The 27,075-nt window shown below is 42.8% G+C and overlaps 1 protein-coding gene across 1 annotated transcript in view; it reads left to right on the plus strand.

Moving 5' to 3' along the window:
* The window catches only part of map3k10 (mitogen-activated protein kinase kinase kinase 10), a 34,704-nt gene extending 8,691 nt beyond the window's left edge, over nucleotides 1-26,013 (plus strand). The window contains exons 2-11 of the mRNA XM_041940645.1: nucleotides 13,453-13,633; nucleotides 14,422-14,570; nucleotides 16,451-16,626; nucleotides 17,352-17,598; nucleotides 18,103-18,225; nucleotides 18,308-18,446; nucleotides 20,029-20,141; nucleotides 20,228-20,511; nucleotides 22,002-22,536; nucleotides 23,940-26,013. Of these exons, the coding sequence (XP_041796579.1) occupies nucleotides 13,453-13,633; nucleotides 14,422-14,570; nucleotides 16,451-16,626; nucleotides 17,352-17,598; nucleotides 18,103-18,225; nucleotides 18,308-18,446; nucleotides 20,029-20,141; nucleotides 20,228-20,511; nucleotides 22,002-22,536; nucleotides 23,940-24,340 (2,348 nt within the window). The 3' untranslated portion in view covers nucleotides 24,341-26,013. The remainder of the gene's footprint in view (nucleotides 1-13,452; nucleotides 13,634-14,421; nucleotides 14,571-16,450; nucleotides 16,627-17,351; nucleotides 17,599-18,102; nucleotides 18,226-18,307; nucleotides 18,447-20,028; nucleotides 20,142-20,227; nucleotides 20,512-22,001; nucleotides 22,537-23,939) is intronic.
* Nucleotides 26,014-27,075: the final 1,062 nt, after the last annotated feature.

Genomic DNA, 27,075 nt, shown 5'->3' on the forward strand with positions numbered 1-27,075 from the left:
TGTAGGCCACATTATACCAATACATCTCAACTTCAAGTCAAATGCACAAATTATAGAGCAACTGGAACCACATGAGCCCCAGTATGTGCAGGGTTTGTAATAGGTGATAGTCTGACCTCTAAGACATTTCTGTATAATGACAACCTGAGTCGCAAAAGACGTAGCATACATAAATCTTCCTAATTGTCTTGTAGGCCTACTGAACATAAAATAAATGTATGTACTATTCACATTAGTTCCAGTTGTATTGAGCGACCTACAGAAATGAGTAAATGCTGTCTTTATTTTTAACCATGCTAACAGCCAGTAGTATTCAGTCCACCGCTGCATGCCTCGACTGGAGTGTTTTAACAGCTATTAAATGAATTGCTGTAAAATTTGGAAGAGATATCCGTGGCCCTCAGATGATGAAACCTGCCAACTCTGGTGATCCCCTGACCTTCCCTCTAGTGTCACCATGACGTTGACATTTGTGATTTTGAGTGAAATATGTCCACAACTATTGGATGGATTGCCAAGAATTTTGATAGAGACATTAGTCTTAAAGTAAACCCCCTCAGGTTGAACTGTAATAACTCTGATCATACCATACCTTTCCATATAATACCATCAACAGGTCAAAGTTTTAATCGAATACTTTGGTTTATGACAAAATAAAAAGTGTGATTAATAAATAAATGCATTTTCTTCTTCTAAGTGAGAGCGAAACTAACATTAAAATAGCTTTCCTGTCAGCCTCAGCTGTACTTTGTGTATAGTCCTTATTAGCAAATATTAGCTAACATGCTAAACTAAGATGTTGAACATAGTAAACATCAGCACGTTGTCATCTGCATGTTTGCTGAGTCATTATGACCACGTCAGCAAGCTGACATTAACTTAAAGGACCAGTGTGTGGGATTTAGGTGCATCTAGCAGTGAGTTTGCAGATTGCAACCAACTGAATACCCTTCCCCCCACCCTCCCTTTCCAAGCGTGTAGGAGAACCTACTGTGACCACAAAAACATGAAAGATGCTCTCTCGAGACTGTGTTTGGGCTTGTCTGTTCTGGGCTATTGTAGAAGCAAATGCAACATGGCGGGCCTGGTGGAAGAGGACCTGCTGTCTTTGTAGATATAAAGTGCTCATTCTATGGTAGCAAAAACACAGCAGTTCTTATTTTCAGGTGATACACTAATGAAACATACTTATGAATATTTTAGTCCATTCCTGCCCTATCGTGCCAATAAATCCACCTAAATCTCACACACTGGTCCTGGTCCAGATATGGGTTAAAATGTGTGTTTAGTTCTGTCTCATGATCACTTTGCAAGGACTGACAGTAGCCTCATCAGGCCAGAATGCAACACAAGACATGTTGCACATCGTGCTAGGGTTGATTTTACTTTTCCCCTATCAATAGTGTAGTCAGGCTGGTGACATTAAACAGTGACGGGTGTGAGAGTGCGGACTGTTGGAAGGACTTCGGACTCTTTCTCAGTTCTCTGGCACCATGTGAACCCGGCCACGCTGCTAACAGATGTTTGTGTTGCCTCGCTGTCAGAAGGAAACAGCTGAGTTTCAGTCTGTCTCAGTGAGTGAGAGACAGAGGGAGAGCCGCAGTGACACAACTAAACCAAACAGTGACACCAGTCAATGGCTGCGTGAGTACAGATGAATACACATGCATGCGCCCACACGCTCACACACACACACACACGACAATTGTTTTTCTCCACTGGTCGATAAAAAGTTGATTTGAAAGCAGTTAACAGAGACTCCCGCTGCTGATGCTCTCTTTTACTGCATTGCAGCTGAGGCTCTCTGTGGACCTGCCAAACATACTGACACACATTTACACCTCCTCCTGCTGTATGTTGTTGTACATTATGAATTTGCATAATACAGCTGAGTAACAGTGCTAGTCATGAACACACCACATTGATGTGGATCTGTGGTCCTGTTTTTTTTTTATTTGCTGCTTGTGATCGCTGTACAAATGTTTAATTTTGTCACATTTCGGTCTTGAAACTGTATACATACACACAAGCACAGTATGCAAACACATTCTGTACACCAGTGGATAATATACTTCCAGTGCATTTCCATAAACAGACGAAAGGCTGGATCTTATAGCTTCTTGTGTGTTTTAGTCCATACCTGCAAAACAGGCCCAAAGAGTGTTTTACTCTGAGTCAGGAGACAGACCAGCAGTGCAGTGGGGTTGCAGTGCGGTAAACACCACGGTTAAACCCCACAGGCAGTGCCTTTCCTCATCATCGCCTCAAATTCACCTCAGCTCTTAAGTCAGACGAAGTGCCTGAGAATCAACAGCACAAGAGGTCATCTGATGTTAGAGTCAAGATGACAAAGAAGTGTAAGTAGAGGGAAATGCTCAGCTAGAGCAGCAGGAACAATACATTCGTGTTTCTCTGGTTTTACTTCAGCTATCATGGTGATGGTTTCTTAAGTCAAACTTTCCTGTGAAATAATGCTGAATACAAGCACAATATGACTTTGTGTGCCGAGGGAGCAACGCTGTACATTTTAGTATTACCAACACAGTAATGTCACACATTCACACTTACATTGGCACCTCCCGGCCTGTTGTATGTTCGGTGGCTGTTGACTCTGCTGTTAGAGGGTCATTGTTGTTTGCCAGCAGCCTGGCACGGAGAGTGGGGAGTCAGGCCAAGCAGAGAAGGCGCTGGGTGTCCCCCGAGCTGAAAGTCCTTCACCCACTTTCACAGCGGAGTCAAGTAGAGGACACTTCAGTCAGACAACAGGCAGTACACAGCATGTTTGTATGGAGTCTGTAGGCCTGAGAGCCAATACTAGAATGTCATGTTTTATTCAGCATTTATGTTCACAAGTTCATCCATAACTCCTGGATGTTAAATGTAGTAAAATGACATGAAATTCACATGAACATTTAATCAAAGTATTATCAAAAATCACAATATGGCCAAATGCAGTATCACAAAAGCTGCAATTTTTTGATAAAGGCAAAAATGTGTCACAGCAAACCATAATAAATGAAGCACTGTGGTGCTATGGAGAGATCCCGGCCTACAAATCATGCTCTGCAAATGTGAGGGAACATGCTTGTGTGGTACAGATCCCAGCAAAAACCACATCGACATCCTTAGATTTTTTCAATGAAAAAGAAGTGAAAAAAATACCATTCCCACTAAAATCATGACTCATATCGCAATCACAATATCTGTCATAACAGCCACAATATGATTTTTTTTGTATTGTTCAGGCTGTTCATATCAGTTACGCCTTGTGCAGCAGTGTGTAGTTTTCTATTTGTTCAGAAAACGACCATCTTTGAATGTGACTTTCTGTCATTTTCAGTCTTATTGTCTTGTGCATCAGGTGAGATGACTCAATTCAAAGTTAAATTAAGCTGTTTTTGTTTGGTTTGTGGGTGGCCCCTTTGCATTATAATCATAACAATCTATCTATCTATTAGTCGTAAATAAAATTCAAGTGACAGGACGTGAGGGGATTCTTTCACTTTGTTTTTGCCAAGTTTGTCCTGAACCATCTTTGGGGAAGCGAAATTGCAGTCCTTTTTTTTTCTGCAATAGAGTTGAGTATTGTCGTGTTTAGGTCTATTGTTGCACACAGCCCAATATTTTGCAGTTGCTGCACACAAAAGCAGTTTGGCTCGGTGCAATTTGTAAAACCAAAGCAGCCATAGAAGTTAAAATCTGTCATCAGTCACAAAAAAAGAAGCTCATACCTCTCTGTGAATTTCCAGACTGTAAGTACTCCCTTTTTTCATACCACACACACACATACACACACACAGTCCAAGCAAAAAGAGGCAAGAGAAAGCCACCTCATTTAATACCTCAATCTCTTCTGAGAGAGAGGCTGCCCGGTCACACGAATCTGGCAGCTGCGCTTGTGTGGAGACAAAGTGAATGGCTGCGGGGTGAAACTGTGCCACTGCGCGGCTCAGGATTAGAGCCCCGATGGCCTGTGGTGGTACAAGCGGAGCCAAACCAGGGTATCAATGACATGGGAGCATACTCACTACAACCTTTATATCAAAGCATGGGGGAGCGGGGAAGAGACCCTGGTGTGCATCAGTTTTTCACCTTAATTGATGTTGTTTATGTACTGAAATGCTTTGAATGCAGCAGATGTAACTGGTTAAAGCCCTATACAGTGTGTTAGTGAAGCTACTTACATACTGTGAAATTTCCCAACTTTTAGATCGCTAACGAATGGTTGTGATTGAGAAACAACATTTTTAAAAGCATTTTCATGCTGTAAATGTACTGTTTGTGTCTGAGATTGAAATTGTCATATTGTATTTGAACTTAATATACTTGGATGTCAGGTTACGAGGGACTTTGAAGGGCTTTTGTGTGTGTGGAGATGTGTCTTATGCCTTCCCGTGCTTGAAATCTCTTGAGAGACGAGATGTGTGAAAGCCGAAGGAAAATGGAGAGACCCATTGAGATACAAAGACATCTGGTATGTGCTGCCAGGAAAATGACAAAAAGCTCTCCCTCCAGTCATCTCCCTTTACCTCCAGCAGCCCGCATCTTTTCATCCACTCATCATTACCCTCTTTCTCGTAGTGCCTTTTCCTTTTCTCCCCCATCTTGCTCTCTGTTTCTTGCCTTTTCTTACTCCCCTGCACTGGCTCTTCCTCCCTTTTCAGCTGCTTCCTCCCAATATTTTATTCTTCCTCTCTTGCCCTCATTTCTGCAGCCCTTCCTCTCTTTCCTCTTGTCATTTTTTGTTCCGTTCTTGCCTCCTTCTTCCTCTCGTCCTCTGTCTCCCCTCCCCCATTCCTTGCCTTCAAACCTCCACCCTGCTTTGCCTCCTCATCTTCTTACACCCCCTCCCACACTCCTGCCACCTCCCACGTTATGAACACACAATCTACCTCTCAGTTACTGTTTTTTTCTTTTTTTACATTTTTACTCCCTCCACTCTTTTGCTTTCCCTGCGTGTCTTCTTCCATGTCTTCTCCCCGGTGTGTTGTGATCATAGCCAGGCTGGCGACAGCTGCAACAGCAGACAGTCAGGCAGCGGGCACCAACAGAGGGAGGGAGGGAAAGAAGGGATGATGATGGCGGAAAAAGGGGGATGTGAAGACGAAGAGACAGTCGTACGGCGGTGGGGTTGCAGGGGGTGGTTACTTTTTTTGTTTACAGGGTTTTGATCTCTGCCGAGGCAGAAACAGAGACGGAGACGCCCGGCCTGTGGGGCGGGGGACTGGCTGCTCAGCATCCCAGGGGCCCGTATCTCATCTGTGTTGATGCACCGACGGCTCGCTGCGATGCCACTCAGTTTGCTGTATTCGTCTCGCAGACACGCTTGTACACACCAGCGCAAACAGACGGCTGGGACCAGCACACAGGTGGTGGTGTTGTGCCTAAACAACCGGCAGCTCCTGGCATGCAGGGAGATGAGAAGGTGGAAGAAGGTGTGAAGGTGTTGTGAGCTGTGGAGAGTTAGAGGGAGGTACCAGAGACTCTGTCGGGGGTTTGCTGGAACGTTGGACCTGATTCGCTGAGTTGGCGCCACGGCAACAGCTGTTCCACCCTGCAGGCTACACCTGTTTCTGTGTGAGGGAGGTGAAGGATGGTGAAAAGGAGGCTGATGAGGGGAAAGGGAAGAAGAGCAGTGTTAGAAAAAAGGAAATGTCTGCTGCTCTCATATGTTCAGAGAAATAATCTTCATGAAGGATTTTCATGTTTTTTTTAGTTTTTGTCTGTGTCTTGGTTCCTCAAAATACTGATCATCAAAGATCTGTCATACCAGCTGGTAGAACTGTAAGGTGCCTTTAGCCTTATTAAATATTTAGCTCTCAAAAGGTTCTTCCAAAAGAGCAACACAAAACATACATAGCATTTATGAATATGTGTGTATATAATATCTATGATAAAGTCTGCAGCCTGTGTTGGGAAGTCGTTCTTCTGATATCAGTGTGTTCATGAGCTTTTAAGCCTTAATGTGGAAATAGCACAGATGCTACAAAGAAGATGTGTGGTATTTTCACATTTTGAACTAATCTAGGTCACGTTTGGTTCAGGTGCAGGTTCGTCCGCCATGTTTTTGATGTCAAACTCCTCAAAGTGGCGCACCAAAAATTCACAGACTTTCCGAGTTGTTGTTCTGACTTGAGGGTGTGTTCGAATTTTCTCAGCCCAGAACTAATTTTTCCAACTATTCTAACACCACATGAATGCGCTATTAGACACAGCAGTGCTTTGAGCTAAATGCTAACATCAGCATGCTAACATGGCAACTCTAACATGCTTATGTTAAGCAGGTATGAAGTTTACAGTGTTAACCATTTTACATTAGCGTGTTGGCCAGCTAACACTTGCTAATTAGCACTAAACACAAAGCACAGCTGAGGCTGACTGTCGTTTTGCAGTGGCTTGGGCATATCTGCACAGTAATAATGAGAAGTGTCAGGTTGCAAATGCTCTGTACACCTGCATCAATATGATCGGATATTATAGCCACATGGCTTGAGTGAGCCAGTGACTGTGACGCATGTTTGGAAAAAATAAAATTGATCATTAGTCACTGAATAATGTGTATGTAGAGAAGTTCTTATTCCAATAGAAAATCTGCTGAATTTGAAGGGGTCTTCCAACTATCTAGCATTGGACCCCAATAAAGTTGTGATATTTAAAAAGAAAAAAAAAATCAGTGGAGTGCCCCTTTAAACAGAAAATTAAGTGAGAGGGAAAAAAAACAAAAACAAATGATCCTCATAGGGGCATGAGGGTTTTCCTCTCTTCTCTCCCAGTGTCAGAGTCTCTGTCTGTGACCTCTGCCCTTGTTACCATAACAACAAGTTAATGACACAGCATACTTAAGTGATCCCAAAATGACACGAAACAAATAAGTGTTGAACCGGTCGGGCTCTGTGTGTCCTTCACTGTTTATGTAACTCTTTAGACTGAATTGATGAGTGACATTAGGTCATACAAAGAAGATTTGTATTTGTGAAGCACTCTGTGGCTGTGGCTTACATCTTATTTGTTACATCTTATCTTATCTCAAGTGCAGAAACAGAATACACTGCTCTATGCATGTGATGAGAGGCAGATCTGATTTTCACCTGTAACTTTTGTTACATGTTTAAAAAAATTAAACCACACAAGACCAACAGCAGGATCGCCTCAGTAAAGGACAAACTAAGGCAGTAACACAGCAAAAGAAGCCAGTTTCACTACAGACGTCAAACACACATCTGCAGAGAGTATTTGGCCTTCAAAAATGACAAAAACCTGCATTAAATACTTCATCCTAGGAAAAATGAAAGACAGGTTGCATCTCCCGCACCCTGGTCAGCTGACTGAATCTCCCAGAGGACTGCTGAGATGACCACGCCCAAAACTCTGATGCTTGGTCGCTCTCACGTCACATAGTTTATTTAAGGAGAGGTAGCACAGGGAGACAAGAACAGTTTGGCGAAACTGGGAAGTGTTTGGATAGAGTGTTTTTTTTTTTTTTTGTAGTTTCATCAAGTGCCCCAAATAATCATGACAAGCAACCACAAATAGTTTGTTACATTTTTTGTAGCAAAGTACTAAATTAAATAACAGCTTTAGCAGCTATTTTATATCAGCAAAAGGGTAATTTGCATGTTCAAAAGTATACTATGCAGGATTTTCCTAAAAAACAATGTGATGGCTCATACAAAAGCAGTCTTTCTCAATCATCACTCATGAGGCAGTAGAGGTGTGTGGTGGTGTGTTTACCTGCCCTCTTCCTGTATTTTCTTACTTTCTTCTCCTTTTGCTTTGGTCAGGAGGTTTCTGGGCTGCAACCTTTGTGCAGTGGATGTGCAGCCCTTAGCCACTAACAGTGTGTAGGTGAAGTTGGGACTTAATAAAAAGTTAGCAACCAGGCTAACGATGCAATCTGTGTCGCCTGTGTCTCCTGTCTGGACACAAAAATAATTTGCTTTTGTTGTTGATGTATGTAATTATTGTCTAGACTGTGGCTACCAGCTACCTCGCTGGCTAATGAGAGCCAGTAATCCAGCTATTCGAGTAGCTGTTTGTTCACATACACAAACAATGCCATTAACACATGATCAGCACATTATTTGATAGAATATTTGCCTCACTCATTTTCCCACAGATAGACAGGTGCACTGCTATTAAGTTGCTGCCTTATATATAAGGTATGTGACGCTGCTGGTGGTTCACTGGGGGCGCTTCCAGCGGTTGAGCTGGGAAGCGGGGGCCAACTTTGAATGTTATGTTTACAAACTGGACTTCCTGCTGCTGTTATATTGTGATCCCCTTCACCACTCAACTCAATTCAGACTTTATTACTGTCATGTCAAGCTCTTACTATTTCCAGTTATTTTTGTTCTATTCTATCTTTTATTTTAAGTGCTGGCTTAATGTTGTTGCTGAAGCAGATTCCTTTGCTCCGGCTGGGAGTTTCCAGATTAGAGCAGCCACATGCCAAACTTGCACTTGCACTGTTTGTTTAAGGTGTTAGAAACTTTGCTGGAAGTGGATCTGACAGAAATACCGACACTCAGAGGACCTTTGATTGCATTCCTCTGTGGTGAAATATTTGAGTGGGCTGGAGGCTAATGTATCACCTGTGCTTACTGCACTGACTAACCAGTCTGGAGATCATTAGTCAGGTTAAAGCCTGGACGGTTCCACCTCCATCACTGTTTAAATTGTGACTCAGTGGCATTTCACAACACTTAGCTGGGAGCAAGGTCCAAGGATGGAGGGAGGAACAACAGCAGTTTAACGGTTAAACCAGCACTTAATCACATGGGGCTGAAAGAAAACTGCTGCTGCTCTGCTCTCTGTATGCTGAAAATTTGACTCTCTGGCACAAACCCTAATCAGCAGGTGTTTTTGACAATAATCAATAATACTCGGCTGTAACAGTAGTTTCTGGATTGTGGCTAGCAGCGCAACATGCTATAAAGTTCCACACTATGTACTCCACCCCTGATGCCGGCCTTGACCCCTGCAGCAAAAGCCTGCACTGCATGAGACACTGGTGCATACCCATGGTGCACCAGTGTCTCATTGGGTTTTTTTCATTGGGTTAATAATACAAGGCATCACAACAGACCAGGAGCCTGGTCTGGATATCTTTTAGAATCCCTTCATTACTAATAATTCAGAATATACACCTATAAGATAATTGTACTCTATTGTGTGATGTGGTTCTAGGGTTGGCAATATCTGTTGCTCAACCACTTTGGTTTAGAGTGAAAAGTCTCAAGTACTGGATGGATTATCATGAAGTGTGGTCCAGACTTTCATTATCCCCACAAGATGATCTGGGATAACTCTGATGATTCCCTGACATTTCTTTGAGCATCACAATGAGATCAAAATTAATTCTAATCTAATTTAAATGGTGTACATTATACCTGTTCAAACATGATCACTTTAGCATCATCGCTATGAGTATGACAACTACTACCATACTACTACATTTACTCCAACACTGACGCTCAAGAGAAAACAGCTTTGCATCTCTGTTTGTATCCATCTTATCATTTGGTTTTCATTACAGTGAGCATTACAGCCTCGCAGCTATCATGGCTGCAGACTCTTGCTAATCAGCCGGATTTATTTAGTGGCCCTCTGTAAGCATAACACAGATCATTGATAAGATCAAGTCTGATTGATATCGGGTTTGCAGAGAAAAGGTCTCATTGGAGGACGTGGGAAGAAATGGGTCGTCCCCTTCATGCTCAGATGAACACTGAAACAGTGAAAGCTCATCATTTGATCAGGGCATTAAAAAGCAGTGCAGCAGCAATTGTCACATTAATTCATTATATAATATCAAACTGTGCCAGGCCTGTGATATTTCCCATAATGCATGTTGCTATGGGAGACTTTGTAGTAACCAGGGAGCTCAGCAGCAGTACTTTCTTCTCATTCGTATGCTGTACTCTATTTTCAGATAACATTTCCAACAGCGCTGGCGTTGCATTGTGTAAAAGCCACACTATCCTTGAGGATGTTTTTTTTTCTCCTTCTTTGTGATAAAATGTGCTGCGATGCCTCAGACGGCCTCGCGGGTGTTATTTGTGTATCGGTGTGCTTCAGCGCTGCCAGCTGAATACAAACATGTTGATCTTTGCATTAGACGTATGGATGAAATGCTGCCGGTGGTGAAAACCTGTGGCAGGATGAATGAACATGCGAAGGTGGTGTTTAGAGGCTGCATGGTGATGTTCTCGGGGTGTGAAAGTAACATGATGATAATATAATTGCATGAGGAAGAGGGTGGGAGCAGGCGGAGGTGCTGCTTCACTCGCGAGTTCATCTGTAAACGTGCCTCCATTTCCGAGTTTCCTCCTCGCTCTGTCATCAGCCTCGTCTGTTCCTGTCCTCTCTGTCTCCGCCCCACCCTCCACCCTACAGATGATGTCCCTTTCCCCGTATGGATGCGCTTCATATTTGGACAAACCAGGAGAGGTAGACTGTGAGGAGGACACACCCATCTCAGCATGCAAACCTGTCCGGTCCTGTCGTCCTTTCTGAGTCTTTTGCTTTTCAGAGAGACACAGAGAGAAGGAGTGAGCCCTGAGGAGACAGCTGTCCCTCACACAGGCGACAGTATCAGAATAGAAAAGACGCCTGCAGTACTTCCTCACTTTAGCATTCACACTTCATGCTGCTTTGTACTTGTACTTCACTGCATATTAAAGGAAAATATACTTTTGGCCCTTCTGCATGTATCTGACAGCAGCATTTTTAATGTGATCAGGTATTATGTATTTTTGTTGATTAAATGAATGTCATGCTGTAACTAATGAATGATTTCATTAATCTGCTGAGGGCTTTCTTTATTAATCAATTAATTGTTTGGTCTATGACCTGTCAGAGAATAGTGAAAAATGGCCGTCATAATTTCCCAGAGAAGTTGACAAAAAAGCTTTTTTTTGTCTGATATTCAGAGAAGACTAAATAAGAGTCTTTAACAGAAGACCGAGAAAACCAAAAAATATTCACATTTAAAAAGGAACCATTAAATATTTGACATTTTTGTTTTATAGCCGGTGCAGGTGGAGCAGGTTTTAACTACTTTATAGTTTTGTAGTTGAGTCCAGCGAACTTAAGGCTTGCTCCCCTCCAAAGGGTCACCGTGTACATGTCGAGGGGTTGACAGATGATGAGTGGAGTTCAGAAAAAGAAAAATCAAAGTTGTGAATTTGTATTCGGTTTTAGGAGGAATTTCCCTCTTTGAGCCCCAAACTATGATTTGAATGGAACCATCTGAGAAGTTCAGGAGGGGAAAAATAGGTTGCAAGCCAAAAACGGTGGGAACCATTTGTTAAATCTTGTACAATGTTTTTAATGTGAGATTTGAACCTCTAAAGTAACCACCATGTACAGCTGTCATATGAAAGTAGTGGCGTAAAAATGACAATATTTCCTCCTGAAATGTAGTGAATGTATGAGAGACAATGGAGATACTCCAAGTACCTCAAAACTGTTATTAAGTACAGTAGAAGAGTAATTGTACTTGTTCTCTTTCCAATGCTGCTTATTTTATTCAACCAACTGTCCAAAGATATTCAGTTTACTGTCATATATGACAAAGAAAAAGCATCAAATCCTCACATTTGAGACCCTGGAACCTGCAGATGTTTTGCTTAAAAAGAGTACTTGATTTTCCGGATACTTGCCAATCAACTTATTGATTCATTGACCATTGTTTTCAGCCGTAATAAAAAGTAGTTAAACCTCGACCTTGACCAGCTACAACATTTAAATCCTGCTCACATGTTAATTTATCAGTAATAATATCCAGTATAAAGGGAGTAACATTTACTACTTTTATATGTATTGGAGTATTTATACTGTGTCATATTGCTTGTACTCAAGTAGAAGATGTGAATGCTTCTTTCTGACTATGGAAATATCTACAGACTGGCCTGAGATCGATTCTTTATCTCTGAAACTGGTCTCCTAGCGAGCTTGTGGACAGAGCAGAGCACAGAGCGGCACACCTTTATCACGTGAAAGCATGTGTGTGTGTGTGTGTGTGTGTGCGTGTGTGCGTGTGCATGTTTGTGTATGTGTGTGTGTAAACAAAGACGCCGCTGTGTGTGCGTGGCCTCTCTCCACCACTCTTTGCATACGGCTGTAGATAAGTGAGAGAGGGAGAAAGCAACCCCCACCTGCCTCCCAGTGCCTGTGAACTGTGTACACTCCAAACATTTCCATAGCCAGCCCTCACACGGAAATGAAGGAGGAAGTCATACAGAGACAGACAGAGCGATGAGGTCGAACGCTCGCATCAATGACGATACTGTATGAATTAAAATGACCGTCAGCAAATAATATAAGAAAATATACAGATATCACACTGCAGACTGCTGGACCAGAGGTGACACTTGTCCCTGTTAGCAGAAACCTGAATAGCAAGCAGGTCCGGCCGCACCTCTATTGCAAACATGACTGTGTTATTGAACATGTACCTTTAAACATATTGTTTTTAAATGTGGGCTTGTTTCGTGACACCAATGAAAATCCAGCTGCTGCAAAGAGAAACATATAATCTTAAAAATGATCAGTCAAAACAGCTTAGACTATTGTGGAATGGAAATGATTTACCGGTCTTTCCTGTTCATTACACATGTTTCTTTAAGGGTTTAATGATTATTTTCATCGTTGGTTAATCTGCTAATTATTTCCTCTATAAATCCATTAATTGTTTGGTTCATTAGATAATAAAAATAGCGAAATATTTCCCAAGAGATCTTCAAACTACCTGTTTTATTCAGCAGCCTAAAACCCAAAGACTTTACCGTCATAAACAGCCACTTAAAGCAGATATTCACATTTAAGCAGCGGTGGTAACTAAGTACATTCACTTGAGTACCTATGTGCTTGAGTACTTTTCAGATTATATTATTGATGCAAAATATAAATGAACTCACAGATGAAGATATATTATTATATGGGACATACTGCTTAGTGAACGCTTTTACTTTTGGCACTTACAGTAAGTTAAGGCTTCTATTTTGATGCTAATATTTTTGTGCTTGGATAAAATAAGAAAATAAAGTAAGATTTTGAATGTATGACTCCTTCTTGTAACAGTGTATTTCTGCGCTGTAGTACTGCTGCTTTTACTGAAGTAAAACATCAGAATACTTCTTCTACCGCTGTATTTAAGGCATTTAAACCAGTACATTTAGAATACTTCACTTATAACCATTACCCAATCAATCAATGGACTAATTATTCTGTGGAACATTCTCTTCACAGTCAGATGATTGATGGTTTTTTACTTTAATAATTCATGACTGTTGAGCTCTTTGCTGTCTGCATTCCTGTGTTTTATGTTGCCGCCTGATGTGTACTGTGTGTACAACCCTGTCATCTTTTAACACAATCTGGTCTTTGTCTCTGTCTTCTCCATCTCTCCATCCTCCTCCTCCTCATCTGTCATTCCTTCCTCCTCCTCAGTCCTCATCCTGGAGCCCGTGGAGCGGGACGACTTGAGCGGGAAAATCCTCAAGATCACAGACTTCGGCCTGGCCAGAGAGTGGCACCAGACCACCAAGATGAGTGCAGCGGGGACCTACGCCTGGATGGCCCCGGAGGTCATCAAGCTCTCCCTGTTCTCCAAGAGCAGCGACGTGTGGAGGTACCGCACTCCTGTTTCACCTCCCTCCACCTGATTTAGACAACGACAAACTGCTTCAGCAGTTCAGCAACAGATAGTAATAAAAGTAAAAAACACCTCGCAGTATATGACTTGATTTTCAGTCCAGTAAATACACATTAAACCTTGTTATTCCTTATTAAAATAATTTGATGTAACTTTGTGCATGCGCCTGTGTTTGAGCAAGTATTCAGATCCTTTACAGAAGTAACATTAACAATGCAGCAATAATGCATTGTAGTTAAAAGTCCTGCATTGAAAATGTCACTTAAGTAGAAGAATGTACGTGTTATTAGTAAACTCTACTTCAAGGATCACAAGCAAATGTTCAGAAAAATGCCCGTGTGTGTCTGTTATTCTATTTATATATGACCAATGTATTCATGTGTAAGCAGCATTTTACTGTTGTAGTTCAGAAGCTAATTTTTTTTTAGTTTTATCTGTAACAATGCATCATATTTTATGAGCTCATCATATGTTTTGTATGTAAAATCTTAATATGTTGAGTACAGTTGTCAGATAAATGCAGTGCCGTAAAAACTGTAGGCTGTCAAGTAGCAAGAAATAGAAATACTCAAGTCATTTAAAAGTACTGCACGTTTGTACTGAAGTATAATTCTTGAGTAAATGTACTTAGTTATACTAACGCCAGGAAAGAAAGTGAGCATAAGGTACTATCAGCAGTATCTCATGGCCTTCATCAGCAGGTGGAGATGCTTCAGTCGTTATTACATGAAAAACAACACAACATTTTCCTCGTCTAATCACAGTTTTGGCGTGCTGCTGTGGGAGCTGCTCACCGGCGAGGTTCCCTACCGGGAGATAGACGCTCTGGCGGTCGCTTACGGCGTCGCCATGAACAAGCTGACGCTCCCCATCCCCTCGACGTGCCCCGAACCTTTTGCTCAGCTGCTGAGCGGTAAGCAGACCAACCACCTGGACACTTTGAGCCAATATTAAATCCAAGAAGAACCGAGCCAATAGATTTTCACATGTGTCACAGTGAAAGCAGCTTGACAGTTGTTTGTTTTTGACTCAGGGCTTCCTCCTGCTTGTCTCACTTGTCTTATTCATTCGTGGCTGGTAAGTTTTAGCTTCACGCGTCCTTGTGCTCTTTCTTTTGGGACTGTGCTGTACATCAGTCATCAGAAGTGACCTTAAACATGTCACATACAGAAACTCACTTTGAAAGCGGCCCTTCGGGTGTCCACATCCACTGACTTTAACCTCACTTGGATTTTCGAGGATACAGTTGATTTTAAAACCTTTTTTCTGCATCTGCAGGCTGAGGTGAACGCTAAGAGTTAAAAATGGATGAAGAACGTCTGAACGCTTTCATTAAGTTGCTTTTTATACATCCTCGTGCAGCCCTGTGCCTGAGCTCCCCTGGGACCCGATTCCTCCTTTTCACCTTGCACATAATCCAGGCAGCGCTTTGTTAACAGCGGTGGAGTATTAACCGGCTCTTGTTTCACAGTTCAGGTCATCTCTGTTAAAACACACACCTGCTTTATGTCCAAATTGCCTTAATGTGCTTATTCCCAAGCTCCTTTCTTTATGCATGGGCGAGCTGCAGGCCAGGTATTACGACTAGCATAAAAACAGAGGGACTTGTTTGTTTCTCAAACTGTCAGCCCAGCAGCCATCTTCACTCACCTCCCTCCACTTCCCTCCCACTCTGCTCCTGAAGCTCTTTTCCTCCTCATCCCTCCTCTCACACCACTTCATCTTATCCGTGTTCATCCGTTAAGCTCTCCTTTTTCATCCCTCGCTGCTCTCTACACTCTGTTTACTCCTGTCATCATCTCACTTTCATCTCCTCTCCCTCCAACTTTATCCCCATACTCTTTATGCTAATTCAGGTTACCTAATAAATAAATGGTACCTGCTATGTTTTAGCTTGTGGAACAGCTCCCTGGTTGCACTCAAATAACACTTCACTTTGCCTTTGTTGATGCTTTTCTCAGCACAAATTGCATCTTTTAGTGTATGTGTGTGGTTTGATGTTGTAGAGACAGCACTGGTCAGTGTGCGGCTCAGCAGATTACAGTAGGTGTGTGCCATCTTTCTCCAGCTACACTCAGTCAGTCGGGGTTTGGCTCATGATGGCTGCCATATGCTGTCCCATCTTGCTCACTTCCATTTGTCATGTTGCCTTCTCTACTGCCAGAAATGAAAAAAAAAGAATAAATATATTCAGACCAAAAAGATTAATGGTTGAGTCCTTTAAAAAAATGCTAACCTGTCTGATATGCTTTTTAAACACTTTGATGATTGATGATTTACGAACTGGTTGTGTCTGTGTAGTCAAAGACTGATAAACCTTCTTGCTCACAGAGCTTCATTGTTGTCCATTATTACATCATTATTCTATTAAAAGAGCCACATAGGAAAAGTTCCCTCGTTACCATGAACACACACACTGAAGTTTACTTTGAGTTGATCCCACATACACCATCCTGCTGCATTAGAGCACAAAATGTGTATTAATCCACTGCTGGAAATAGTCCCTCACAAATGTGGCAGTTACTCCTGTTATTGTAACATCTGCTAAAAGCTACAGTGCCCAGCTGTTACAGGAAATTAATGAGCCTTTAAAAAAGTGAATTGTATGGTCGGGACCTGTTTTTAAAGATTTGTGGTTTTAGTAGAAAGAAATGGGTTTGGGGCCACAGACAGAGGAGGGAAATCAGAGAGATGGGCTTGACAGTTTGGGTCTTTTTATGGTGTTTATTATTGTTGTTTGCTAAATGAGTGTAAAGTAATGCGATGAGACTAACACCATCTCCGGCCCCGCAGAGTGCTGGAGCCCAAACCCCCGCAGCAGACCCTCCTTCACCAGCATCCTGAGGAGGCTGCTGGCCATCGAGCAGTCGGCCATGTTTCAGATGCCCCTGGAGTCCTTTCACTCCTTGCAGGAGGACTGGAGGCTGGAGATCCAGCAGATGTTTGATGAGCTCAGGGCCAAAGAGAAGGTGAGGCCTTGAGTTCCACTGTGATGTTCAGTCTTCAGGTTGAAAGGCAGACGATACAAAAAACAAACATTTCTCAAAAGGTGAATGAATTATTAGCTGCTATCCTGTCATTTTTCAGAAATGTAGGTTTAAACTTTTCTTTGAAGGGTGCAAATAATAGATTGTAGTTAAAGAAACTGTCAGTAAATGTTACTGTAAAGGTTTTGTGTAACTCTGAGGTTTTTTATTTGTGTTTTGTTTGAGATTTTTAGCAGAAAAAGTCAGATTTCAAATTGAGGGTGGCAGATATCTCACCGCTTCACGGTCTGTCTGAGGTGTTTTTGCAAGTTAGAATTACCTTAGCAACAGACCTGTCGTCAGAAGAGGTGTTAAAAGAGGTGCTAATAACCTCTCCTCTTCCTTGTATCCTCTTCCTCTTATCCTCTTCCTCTCCCCTATGCCTCTCCTCACGGCATCAATCGCTCCTCTTTTCATCCCCTCTTTTCCTCTTCCTCTCCTCTCCTCCTCATCCTCTTCTTTGACCACCTCTCATATCCTTTCATGTCCTCCTCTTCCTCTTCCTCGAATCTCCTCTCCTGTTCCTCTTTTCTTCCTCCTTCTGTCCTCCTTGCCTTCTCCCTCTCCTGTCCTCCTTCTCCTTCTTTCTCACCTCTCCTCTCCTCCTTGTCCTCATCCTTTCCTCTCATCTCCTCTCCCTCTCCTCACTTTTCCTCTCCTCTCTGCAGGAGCTGAGGTCTTGGGAGGAGGCGTTGGCTCGAGCAGCAGAGGAGCAGAGGGAGCAGGAGGAGCAGCTGAGGAGGCGAGAGCAGGAGCTGGCAGAGAGGGAGATCGACATTGTGGAGCGAGAGCTGAACATCATCATCCACCAGGTGTACCAGGAGAAGCCCAGCGTCAAGAAAAGAAAGGGCCACTTCAAGAAGAGCAGGCTGCTGAAGCTGGGCCGAGACAGTAACTGCATCAGTCTGCCCTCTGGTGGGTGCAAGCAGGAACTGCAGCCTGCAGATTTTTTCTTTTGATCTGATGAATCAGGTGCTCGAAACTGGCAGAACTCCCAGTTTGATGCCATTTCCTGTTACGCTGTGTTTTTTCCAGGCTGGATATTTAGGACATAGACTGCAAAGTCAATGATTTCAGTGTATCATCGACGTTTCACTCTCAAAATGTCGGTGATACAATTAAATTACTGTAAATCAGTGTGCGGCCATCCTGTCTGCAGAACATGTCACTGCCTAATTTATTCTCTTTTTAACAGTGGAGAGTTGCACCATTTTAGGAGAATATTTTACAAGGTATTTTCTAGTATTTGTAAATCTCTAATTAGCAGACTTTTGGTAGTTTAACCTGACAAATACATGACAGCAACTGTTGAAAAGAGACCTTTATTAATGGACTAATTGTGTGTGTTCTCAAAGTTAGAATTTCTGAAAATGAAAAATGATTTATGTTAAAAATGTTTCTGCTCTTGCTCACCCGAAGGCTTTGAGCATAAGATCACCGTCCAGGCGTCTCCCAGTGTGGACAAGAGGAAGACTCAGGGGAGCGAGAGCACCACCCCGCCTGCCAGCCCGGGGGTCATACCCCGACTGAGAGCCATAAGATGTGAGCACAAATACCCAAGAGTCAGAAAGCATCCTGTGTAAGAGACAGTGCATGTGATGTGGGATTTCTTCCTGTCCCTCAGTGACACCGAGCGACGGCAGTAAGACGTGGGGACGCAGCGCTGTGTGTAAGAAGGAAGACCTGTCGACCAGCAAGAAGAAGGGACGCACCTGGGGGCCGAGCTCCACCCACCAGAAAGAGAGGGTCGGCGGGGAGGAAAAGTATGAGCACAATTTGTTTACTAACCAGTTGCCAATGTATGTTTTACTCACCAGCACTAAAACAAGCGGCTTATTCTGTGAAATATTCAAGAAGAAGTATTCTTTTACTGAATTAAAACTGAAAATACTGTGTTGCAACTAAAATTCCTGCATTGAAATATTACTTCAATGAAAGTATGTTAAGTATAATCCGGGAAATGTACTTGAAATAGTTAAAGTAAAAGTAGTCATTGCAGACAAATGTGACTTTTATACTGTTATATGTTGTATGATTAGATTATTACCTTTGCATTAATGTGAAAGCAGGATTATACTGATGTGGTTGGTAACTATTTTGTTTGAGACTGCAACTAATGATTAGATTGATTATGGATTAATCTGCTGATTATTTTCTCTATTAATCAATTCATTGTTTGTTTAGTAAAAATTCTGAAAATACTGTAACAAATCCTAATTTGCAAAGTAACTAAAGCTGTCAGATAAAAAGTACAATATTTCCCTCTGAAATGTAGTGGAGTTGAAGTAAAAAGCGGCATGAAAAGAAAATACTTAAGTAAGGTAAAAGTACCTCAAATATGTACTTAAAATACTTAAGTAAATGTACTTAGTTACGCCCCACATTAGTTTTTGCCGCTCTCTTATTGATGAGGTTTGAACATGTTTTACTGTCAGAGAAAGACACACTGATAGGCCACATAGTTTAAAATACAACCCTGATTCCAAAAAAGCTGTGACTCAACAGAATGTGAGTCACAGCTGTCCACAACTGTCCTTATTGTTGGGACAGGAGCAACAAAAGACTGAGAAAGTAGTGGAACGCTCCAAAAACACCTGTTTGGAACATCCCACAGGTAAACAGGTTGATTGGTAACAGGTGATAGTATCATGATTGGGTATGGAAGGAGCATCCTGGAAAGGCTCAGTCACTCACCACTTTGTGAACACATGATTGTATAAAGGATGTTACTACATGGGCTCATGAACGCTTTGTAAAACTGTTGTCAGTGAACAGTTTGTTTGCAAATGATTTTCATTCTGTTTTTATTTATATTTTACGAACTTTTTTGAACCGGGGTTGCACAGTGTGGATCTATGTGTAGCAGCTCGCCTTCCTTCACCAACCTACTGAGATAGAAAGAGATAATAACAGAAAGGAAGAAACATAATACAGAAAGTCATAGCTCCTTGTAAATACATTTAATCAGTAATTTCTAACAGTAGAGGAGTGTCTTCTTCAAGGACGTGCACCAGACAAAACTGCAGTGACAAAAAATTGGATCGTTTTTGTGAGGTGACAAAGGCTAACAAAGGTTATCACAGGCGAAATGAAACAGACTTTTCTGGACAGATTACTGTTCATAACACAGAGAAACAAAACCTACAATCAATATCTCATCACAGTCTGTGGAACAGCCAGAAGCAGAGCAATTATCTCTGGAAATCTGGTGGAGAAAATCTATGCTGTGTACGAACGCTGTCCTCATACCACGCAAACCTTTCTGATTCTTATTTCTTTCTATCTGAAAACAGTATTGTCACGCTTGGTTGCTTTCTGTCCTGATATGATTTTATCTGTTTGCAGACTGAAATCACTGGGTGAGGGATGCAAAGTTTGGTCATCCAGTGCACCAAATCTGGGCAAGTCCCCCAAACATGCACCCATGACCGCTGGCTTCTCCAGCCTCAATGAAATGGGTGAGTCTTTTTATTGGGAGCTGTGCTTGATTAACCTGGACGAGAATCTCATCTTAACCCTTTTTCACGTTTTCTCTGTCAAACAGAGGAGTGCTGCGAGTTTGAGGAGTCGCCAGGGTCTTTGCTGCCCTCAGAGACCAGCAGTAACGGGGCCGTGGACGACTCGGGGTCCCTGTGGGGCAGCCTGGGGCCCAACACGTTGTCGGTTGGTAGCTCCTGTCAGGGAGGCTTGGGGTCGGGGGCGAGCTACCAGGACTCGCTCCGTCGCTGCAGCCAGAGGAAGAAGAGCGACGTGCTGCTGTTGGGCTGCGCCTCTCTGCTCGCGTCCGTCGCCCTCGGGCAAGACCTGCTGCAGCTGGGAAAACTACAGGTGAGGAGGCTGTGAAACATCCTGTGATCGCTCGAGCTTTCGTCTCTGCAGAGGAAACCACCAGACCTTTACTCACAGGTCATCACAGGATTCGTTTAAGGGAAACTCCAGAGTTCTCAACCTCAGTGTTATTCTGTAATTGGTAGAAATTACATAACAAATAAATAAATGAAAGTATCATAAGACAACCCAAAAGCTATTTGCCTTTTTTTTTTTTTTGCCTACAAACCATCAAACTAAATGTGTCGTCGTTGGGTTATAATGTCAAGGAAGTGTCATCGTTCAGTAGTTCAGTTCGCGTCAACAAGGTGTTTTTATGTTCAGCATATATGATGAAGTGTAAGATCAGTGGGAGATCCGTGTTCTGGGAGATAAACAGGATTCATGTTTGAAATGATTTATGTGAGATTTGAGTTTATTTGGAAAGCTTCAGCAGGCTGCTTAATGTACAAGTTTGTTGTTTAGCTGAAGTCAGACAGTTTAAAAAGACCGAAATAGTCCTTTAAAGTTTGTATCTCATATTGAAACCAGAAGCATGTTAGATTGTCATGATCAGACCTGCCCACAAATCCCACCAAACCAAACCATCCACTAGTTTATTACCAAACAATCAACAACAATAAACAAACCAAACACAATGTTACTGACATACAGCAGAAGACCTGCTGTAATATATTCGTTTCAAGACCAGCTCTGCTTCTGCAGCAGATCTGTCTGTATGGCCTACAGGAGGTAAATATATGGTTTTAGTTTTTTTTTCATTAGGATATTTGAGGTTATATGCATGACTTTAATTTTCTGTCCAGGAGCCATCATTAGTTACACTCAACTCTGTTTTTATGCTGCTGTTATTATTCAAGATGTCACCAGTGTGTGATGTTTTATTGATTTTAATTCTTTTTTATTAGATAAGGTGCCTCGTGGTTTATAGTTTTTATTTTAAAAGCTTTGCCTGCAAACAAAATATCCCTTACAGCATAATATACGTTTAAATTGTGGCGAGCACTCTACTTTATATTCATTCGTTACTCACATTGGTTATTCCATGTGTTGGGTACCTGCCCCATTAAAACAAACAATACAGTCGAGCCTTTCTTAGACGGATATTTCCAGCAGGCGCCATGTCACAAAGCGAGTACCGTCTCATGATTGTACCAGTAACGGTGATGTGGCATCACCCCTGGGATGGGATGAGACAGGATCAACAAGTCGAGTCAGCATGGGCCGAGTTCTGCATGGACGCTTTCCAGCACCGTGTTGATTCTGTGTTATGAGGATTTCCAGTACAGAGAGAGGATCAATGAAATGATCTGGATGTAATCTTCTGCTTTAATCAGGGGAGAAAGCGATCATCAAAGAGCAAGAGTAACATGTTTTCAAAAGAAGCACAACACAGCAGCTCAATCGTTTCACATTTTCCAGCTGATTTTATGTTAGACTGCTTCTCAGTGGCCCTGTGGCTTGTTAATGTGGGCTGATGTTGTTGTCAGGTGCTTCAGGACGAGCAGGACCTCAGAGAGGAGCAGCGTAAGAAGAAGGAGGGTCTCTTCCAGCGGACGGGACGTTTCCGTCGCAGCACCTCTCCGCCCAGCCGAAACCTCTCCCTCTCCCTCTCCAGACATCACGACTCCACACTCCCCTGCATGGACCCCTCCCCCTCTGTCACCCTCCTCTCTCTGTCCTCCCTGTCTGACTGCAACTCCACCAAGTCCCTTCTCCCATCCGACCCAGACGAGTACCCCCTGACCCCGATGGCGGGGGTCAAAACGCCGGCCGCGCCACCGGCCCCTGCCCTCAACCCGCTCCTGGACCTGCGGGCGGAGAGCTTCAAGAAGGAGCCCAACCAGTCGCTAACGCCCACGCATGTGTCTGCAGCCATGGCCCTGAACAGAGGACACAGGCGGACCCCTTCAGACGGGGCGATACGACCCCGAGCCCAGACTCTGGGACACCACAGGTCGCCGTCAGATGGGAGCATGCCCATGCCTCCTCCACCAGGAGCACCACACAAAACCATTAACAAAGGTAAGGGATGGAAAATTCAAAACTGCTTTTTGCAATGAAAAAGGAACATATCATTGATTTATTAACAAGAGTAAATAAATACTTCACTGGATAAGTGAAAACTTTGACCTGTTGGTGGTGCTAGGCATCAACAAAGTCATGAGGACACACACTCTGTTGACCAACACACAGTTTAATGGAAATTACACACAAACGAAAAAGAAGTTTAACCTGAAAGACATCAAATAAATCAGATGTCAAAAAATAACACTTTTGGTGCGTTCAAGGCTTGTGGGAAACCCTGGCCTCCTGAATCTGAAAGACTTACTTTCAGTAAGGACACACTCTTCATTGGTTTTAATCATTTATTGCAGCTATAATACTCATTTTAGTTATCCTGTCCCTCACCGCACAAACCACCTACTAGAGCCTGAAATACACATTTTTAAAACACTAACATATTAAAGAAATTCACATAAAAATTCACACAAGCTAAAATGCTAATATGTTTGGTGGGGGGAGATCAGTTTCTGCAAGCAGCGAGGATGCAGTTCTTATCTTATAACACAGTAAATGTTCATTCAGACCTCCTGCTGTTAGAGATGTAGCTCGTGGACATATCCATCCACGCATAAACACCAATATATCCAGCAGGTGATTTGAGGCTGGATGAGGAGGGATGACGTCCCCCTTGTTAACCTGCCATCCCCACCTCCACTCCAGAGACTGCAGGGCAGAGGGGTTGTTTAGCTGAATATGTTAGTCTGGTCTGCCTGACTCATTCATCCTTTCTCCGACTGAGGTTTATGCAAGTCGATGACCTCAACCACGTCTCTGAAATATCAGCAGCCTAACTGTATTGATAAATCCACGGTGCTGCCCTTGGTGCTGAACAGCAGACAGGTTTTTAATTGCACCTTTTTCTCTCGGTTTCATTTTGTATCCATAATATTCTCTAAACTATATACTATAAATAATCTATTCTGTATTATATTGCAGCCTATATTCTCTATAGAGTAGCGTAGCAACGTGTATTTGAGGAGGAGTGAGAGGATCATAGAGACACACTGCTGCCTGTAGTATTCCTCTGATATTCCTGTAATATTTATCTGATCATTCAGTATCACTATGAGGCTGAAAATATACCCAACACCAAACCACCTCTGTAACTAAATATTTTATGGGAGACTTGACTCAGGAGTCAGGGTTAGGGCCATCCCCCTTGTCAAAAAAGAACAAATCACCTTCGAATGTATCGGATCAATATCTGACCTACAGCTGCCACCGTTTCCAAAAAGAAACCAAAAGATCTGAGGGTAAGAGAAGCAGCTAACCGACACATGTGAGAAGCTAGAACCAGAGAATATTGGGCATTTTTTCTTGAACAATGACATTTAAACATTCGTTTTTCTTTCATTATTCAGGTACACCTGACACTCTGGACATCCCCCGTCTCCCTGACCCCTACACCCTGTTTCCAGTGCCCCACCGGCGTAAAGCACCCGCTCCACCGATCCCTGACCCGGATCCTCTCTGCCTCATCAGCCCCCTGGAGAGGCCCAAGACGCTGGAGTTCGCCCCCCGGCCGCGACCCACCCCGGCCAGGATGAGAGCCGACCCCTGGAAGCTGGGCTCTCTCTCCCGGACCCTCAGCTCGTCGCCGGGCAGCAGCTGTGACAGCCCCCTCGGCTCAGGGGACAGCAGCGCCAGCGCCCCACGGCCCAACCTGATGGACATGGACGTGGAGGGCCAGAGCTTGGACCACACCGTCCCTCTGTGTGGCCAGCGGCAGCCCGCCGCTCTGTGTGGACAACACTATTTGTAGTGAAAAATAACAAGTGAACGTTTTCGAGTCTGCTTTCTTTTTTAGAGCTTGGGCTGAATAAGGAATGCCGACTGATGTCTGAGCCGAGCAAAGTGCACTCACTGAAAGTTTGTCAACACATCTTTCATGTCATGTTTTAGGCACTTACTGGAGGCCGTTCCTCTCGTGTGTCCTTTTCGTGTCCTATTAAGGTGTGAAACCCTTTCAGCAAGCCTTTCCCTGACAGAGCTCAGCAACCTGCAAGCACGACACTGAGGGTCCTAAAGGGCCTTTTAAAAGCCTTGTAGTGTGCTTACCCACCTACCTTACCCTCCTTGGAAGCCATTTTTACCTGCTTCTTAGTGACCAGATTGCATTTCCTTCAAGCCATCCAATTACTTAAAGAGCCACTTTTTGACTTTGCTAATTGTTCATTTAGACCTACCTGCCTGTGCTTTTGCCTGTCTGTGTAGCTTCCCACTTTCAGCTTGCATCTCTCACTCCAAGGACCACGAAATAACGCTCATTCACATTTCACCAAAACATTCATCGCTTCAGGACTGTTTCCCGGACAAAAAGAGGAGCTGGACTGCTTAAAATTCTCAATAAAGAGTGTCTTTCTTCTTATTTTGCACGCCGTTTGTTCTGCCGGTGCACGGACATCCCCCATAAACCCTCCATCGTCAGCTCTGCCTTCATCCTCACATGTGTCATCTCTCTGTGCGGGGGTCATCGTCACCTCTTCCCTCCAGGACTGAGATAGGAAAAAGCCTTTTTCTCACTGCATTGGTGGACTGGTCAGATCCTCAGCCAGTAAAAAACAAACTTTATTTTCTCAGTGCATCCCTGCTGTGAGCAAAAATGTTTTTCTATTGGTTTGGCAGAGCAGGTGTGTTTCTCTTTGTGTGAATGTGTATATATTACAGTACATATGTGGAAGAACAAAATGGGTTCTTTTTTTTTGCGTGCTGGTGCTTTTTCAGTGCATGTTGGTTTGCGTGTGAATGGTTCGCTCTGTGCTACGTGCAGCACTTCTTCAAAATAAGAGCAATGGTTGCTACACGCGCTCTCATCCATTTGTCCTTTACAGTTTTTTGTTTTTTTGCCGAAAACATTCCTCACTAGCCGTCAGTAGCACTCTCTATGGATCCCGTTCACGCCACTCAAATGGACACAAAAGAAGGAAACACTGTTTGGAAGCTCGGTATTCTCCCCTCACCTGTTGTGTTCAGCATCAACGGCCCCTCAGGAGCCACCTTGTGCATCTACTCAGTCTCTCTGTGGACTCTAGTCACGGCTGACAAATCAACTTTTCTCCGTGGAGTTTTCACACCGCGGACGTTTCCTCCCGGCTGCAGATGGTATTTACTTGACAGTGCAAATTTCTCAGAGTGAGTGTGTGCGTGTGAGCGTGAATATGCGTGTGTGTTATTATTTGTATGGGATGATGACAATCCCATCGGTAGAAGAGTGAGCCCAAACTCATTCTCCTCATGTGGTTAAGAACACTGAGTATTTATTAAATTTATTGTTATTGTTGGAAAGGATTAATTATTATTATTATGATGATGTTCTTCCTGGGATAGCTGTAAATATTTGTTAATATAACAGGAAAAACCAAGGAAAACCTAGGAAACTGCTTACTGAAACGTCCATGTCGTCTCCAGTCTCAACCTGTGACATTTCTCGGTTCAGTGGGGGGAAAGTGTGAAATGTGATGAATGAGAGACGAATAAAAAAAACAAAAACATGAAAGATGCTTCAGTGTCAGTGCTAAATCTATTTTTCCATTGCATCCATTATATCTATGAGGTGATCACATGGAGACTCAACAGATGAGATCCTAAGTGAGCAGTGATGGAAGAAGTGCTCAGATCCTTACGTAAAAGTAGCAGCAAGAACTTAAAAAATGTTTTTTCACAGGTTAAAGTCCTGCATTCAAAACTCTACTCAAAGTACAAAAGTATTATCTACAAACTCCACTTAAAGTCAAACTTAAAGTAACTGCTTGCTCTGCAGTAAAATGTCATGTATTGTATGTACTGTACTGTAAGTATATTACATTATAGATGTTAATACTGATGCATGAATGTTTTAGTGTTTTACTGTTGTAGCTGGTTGAGGTGAAGGTAGTTTTAATTGCTGCAGGTATTTTAGGTCAGTGGTGTCCAGATGAGGGGTCGGGCCCCTCCAAAGGGTCGCAAGATCTGAGGGCCTGTGAGATAATCAATGGGAGGAAAGAAGCAAGAAGAAATTCTGTTGTCTTTTAGTCTTTTCTCTGATGTTTAATGACATTTTTTGTCCTTCTTTGAACGTGAGTGTGAATGAAAACTGAGAAGTTCAAAGGGGAAATCACTGCTAACAAATCACTGCTAACAAATCATCTGAAATGTGACAAGTGGCCACAACTAGACACTGCTTTACTGTTATAGGTCATGAGCCAAAAAGGCTGGAAACAACTTTATCTTTCATGATCTTTATGATGGTTTTTCATGTCAAATCTTAATCTGAAAGGTAACCAGTAACCACCACTGCTGTAGTAAAAGTAGATTCCCCCAAAAGTAGTGGAGTTTAAAGTAGCACAACATGAAAATGCTCGAGTAATTAGAAGCACCTCAAATTGCTCTCAGTACAACACTTGAGTAAATGTAGCAGTGTGATTGCTAATGGTGGATATGTTGCTGTTTGGTGGTTACATGCATATATCAGCAGACAAAGGCGCCTGCAGTAACACACAAAATCCTCTAGGTGTCATC

This window comes from Chelmon rostratus, chromosome 7 (genome assembly GCF_017976325.1).
Source record: "Chelmon rostratus isolate fCheRos1 chromosome 7, fCheRos1.pri, whole genome shotgun sequence".
NCBI lineage: Eukaryota > Metazoa > Chordata > Actinopteri > Chaetodontiformes > Chaetodontidae > Chelmon > Chelmon rostratus.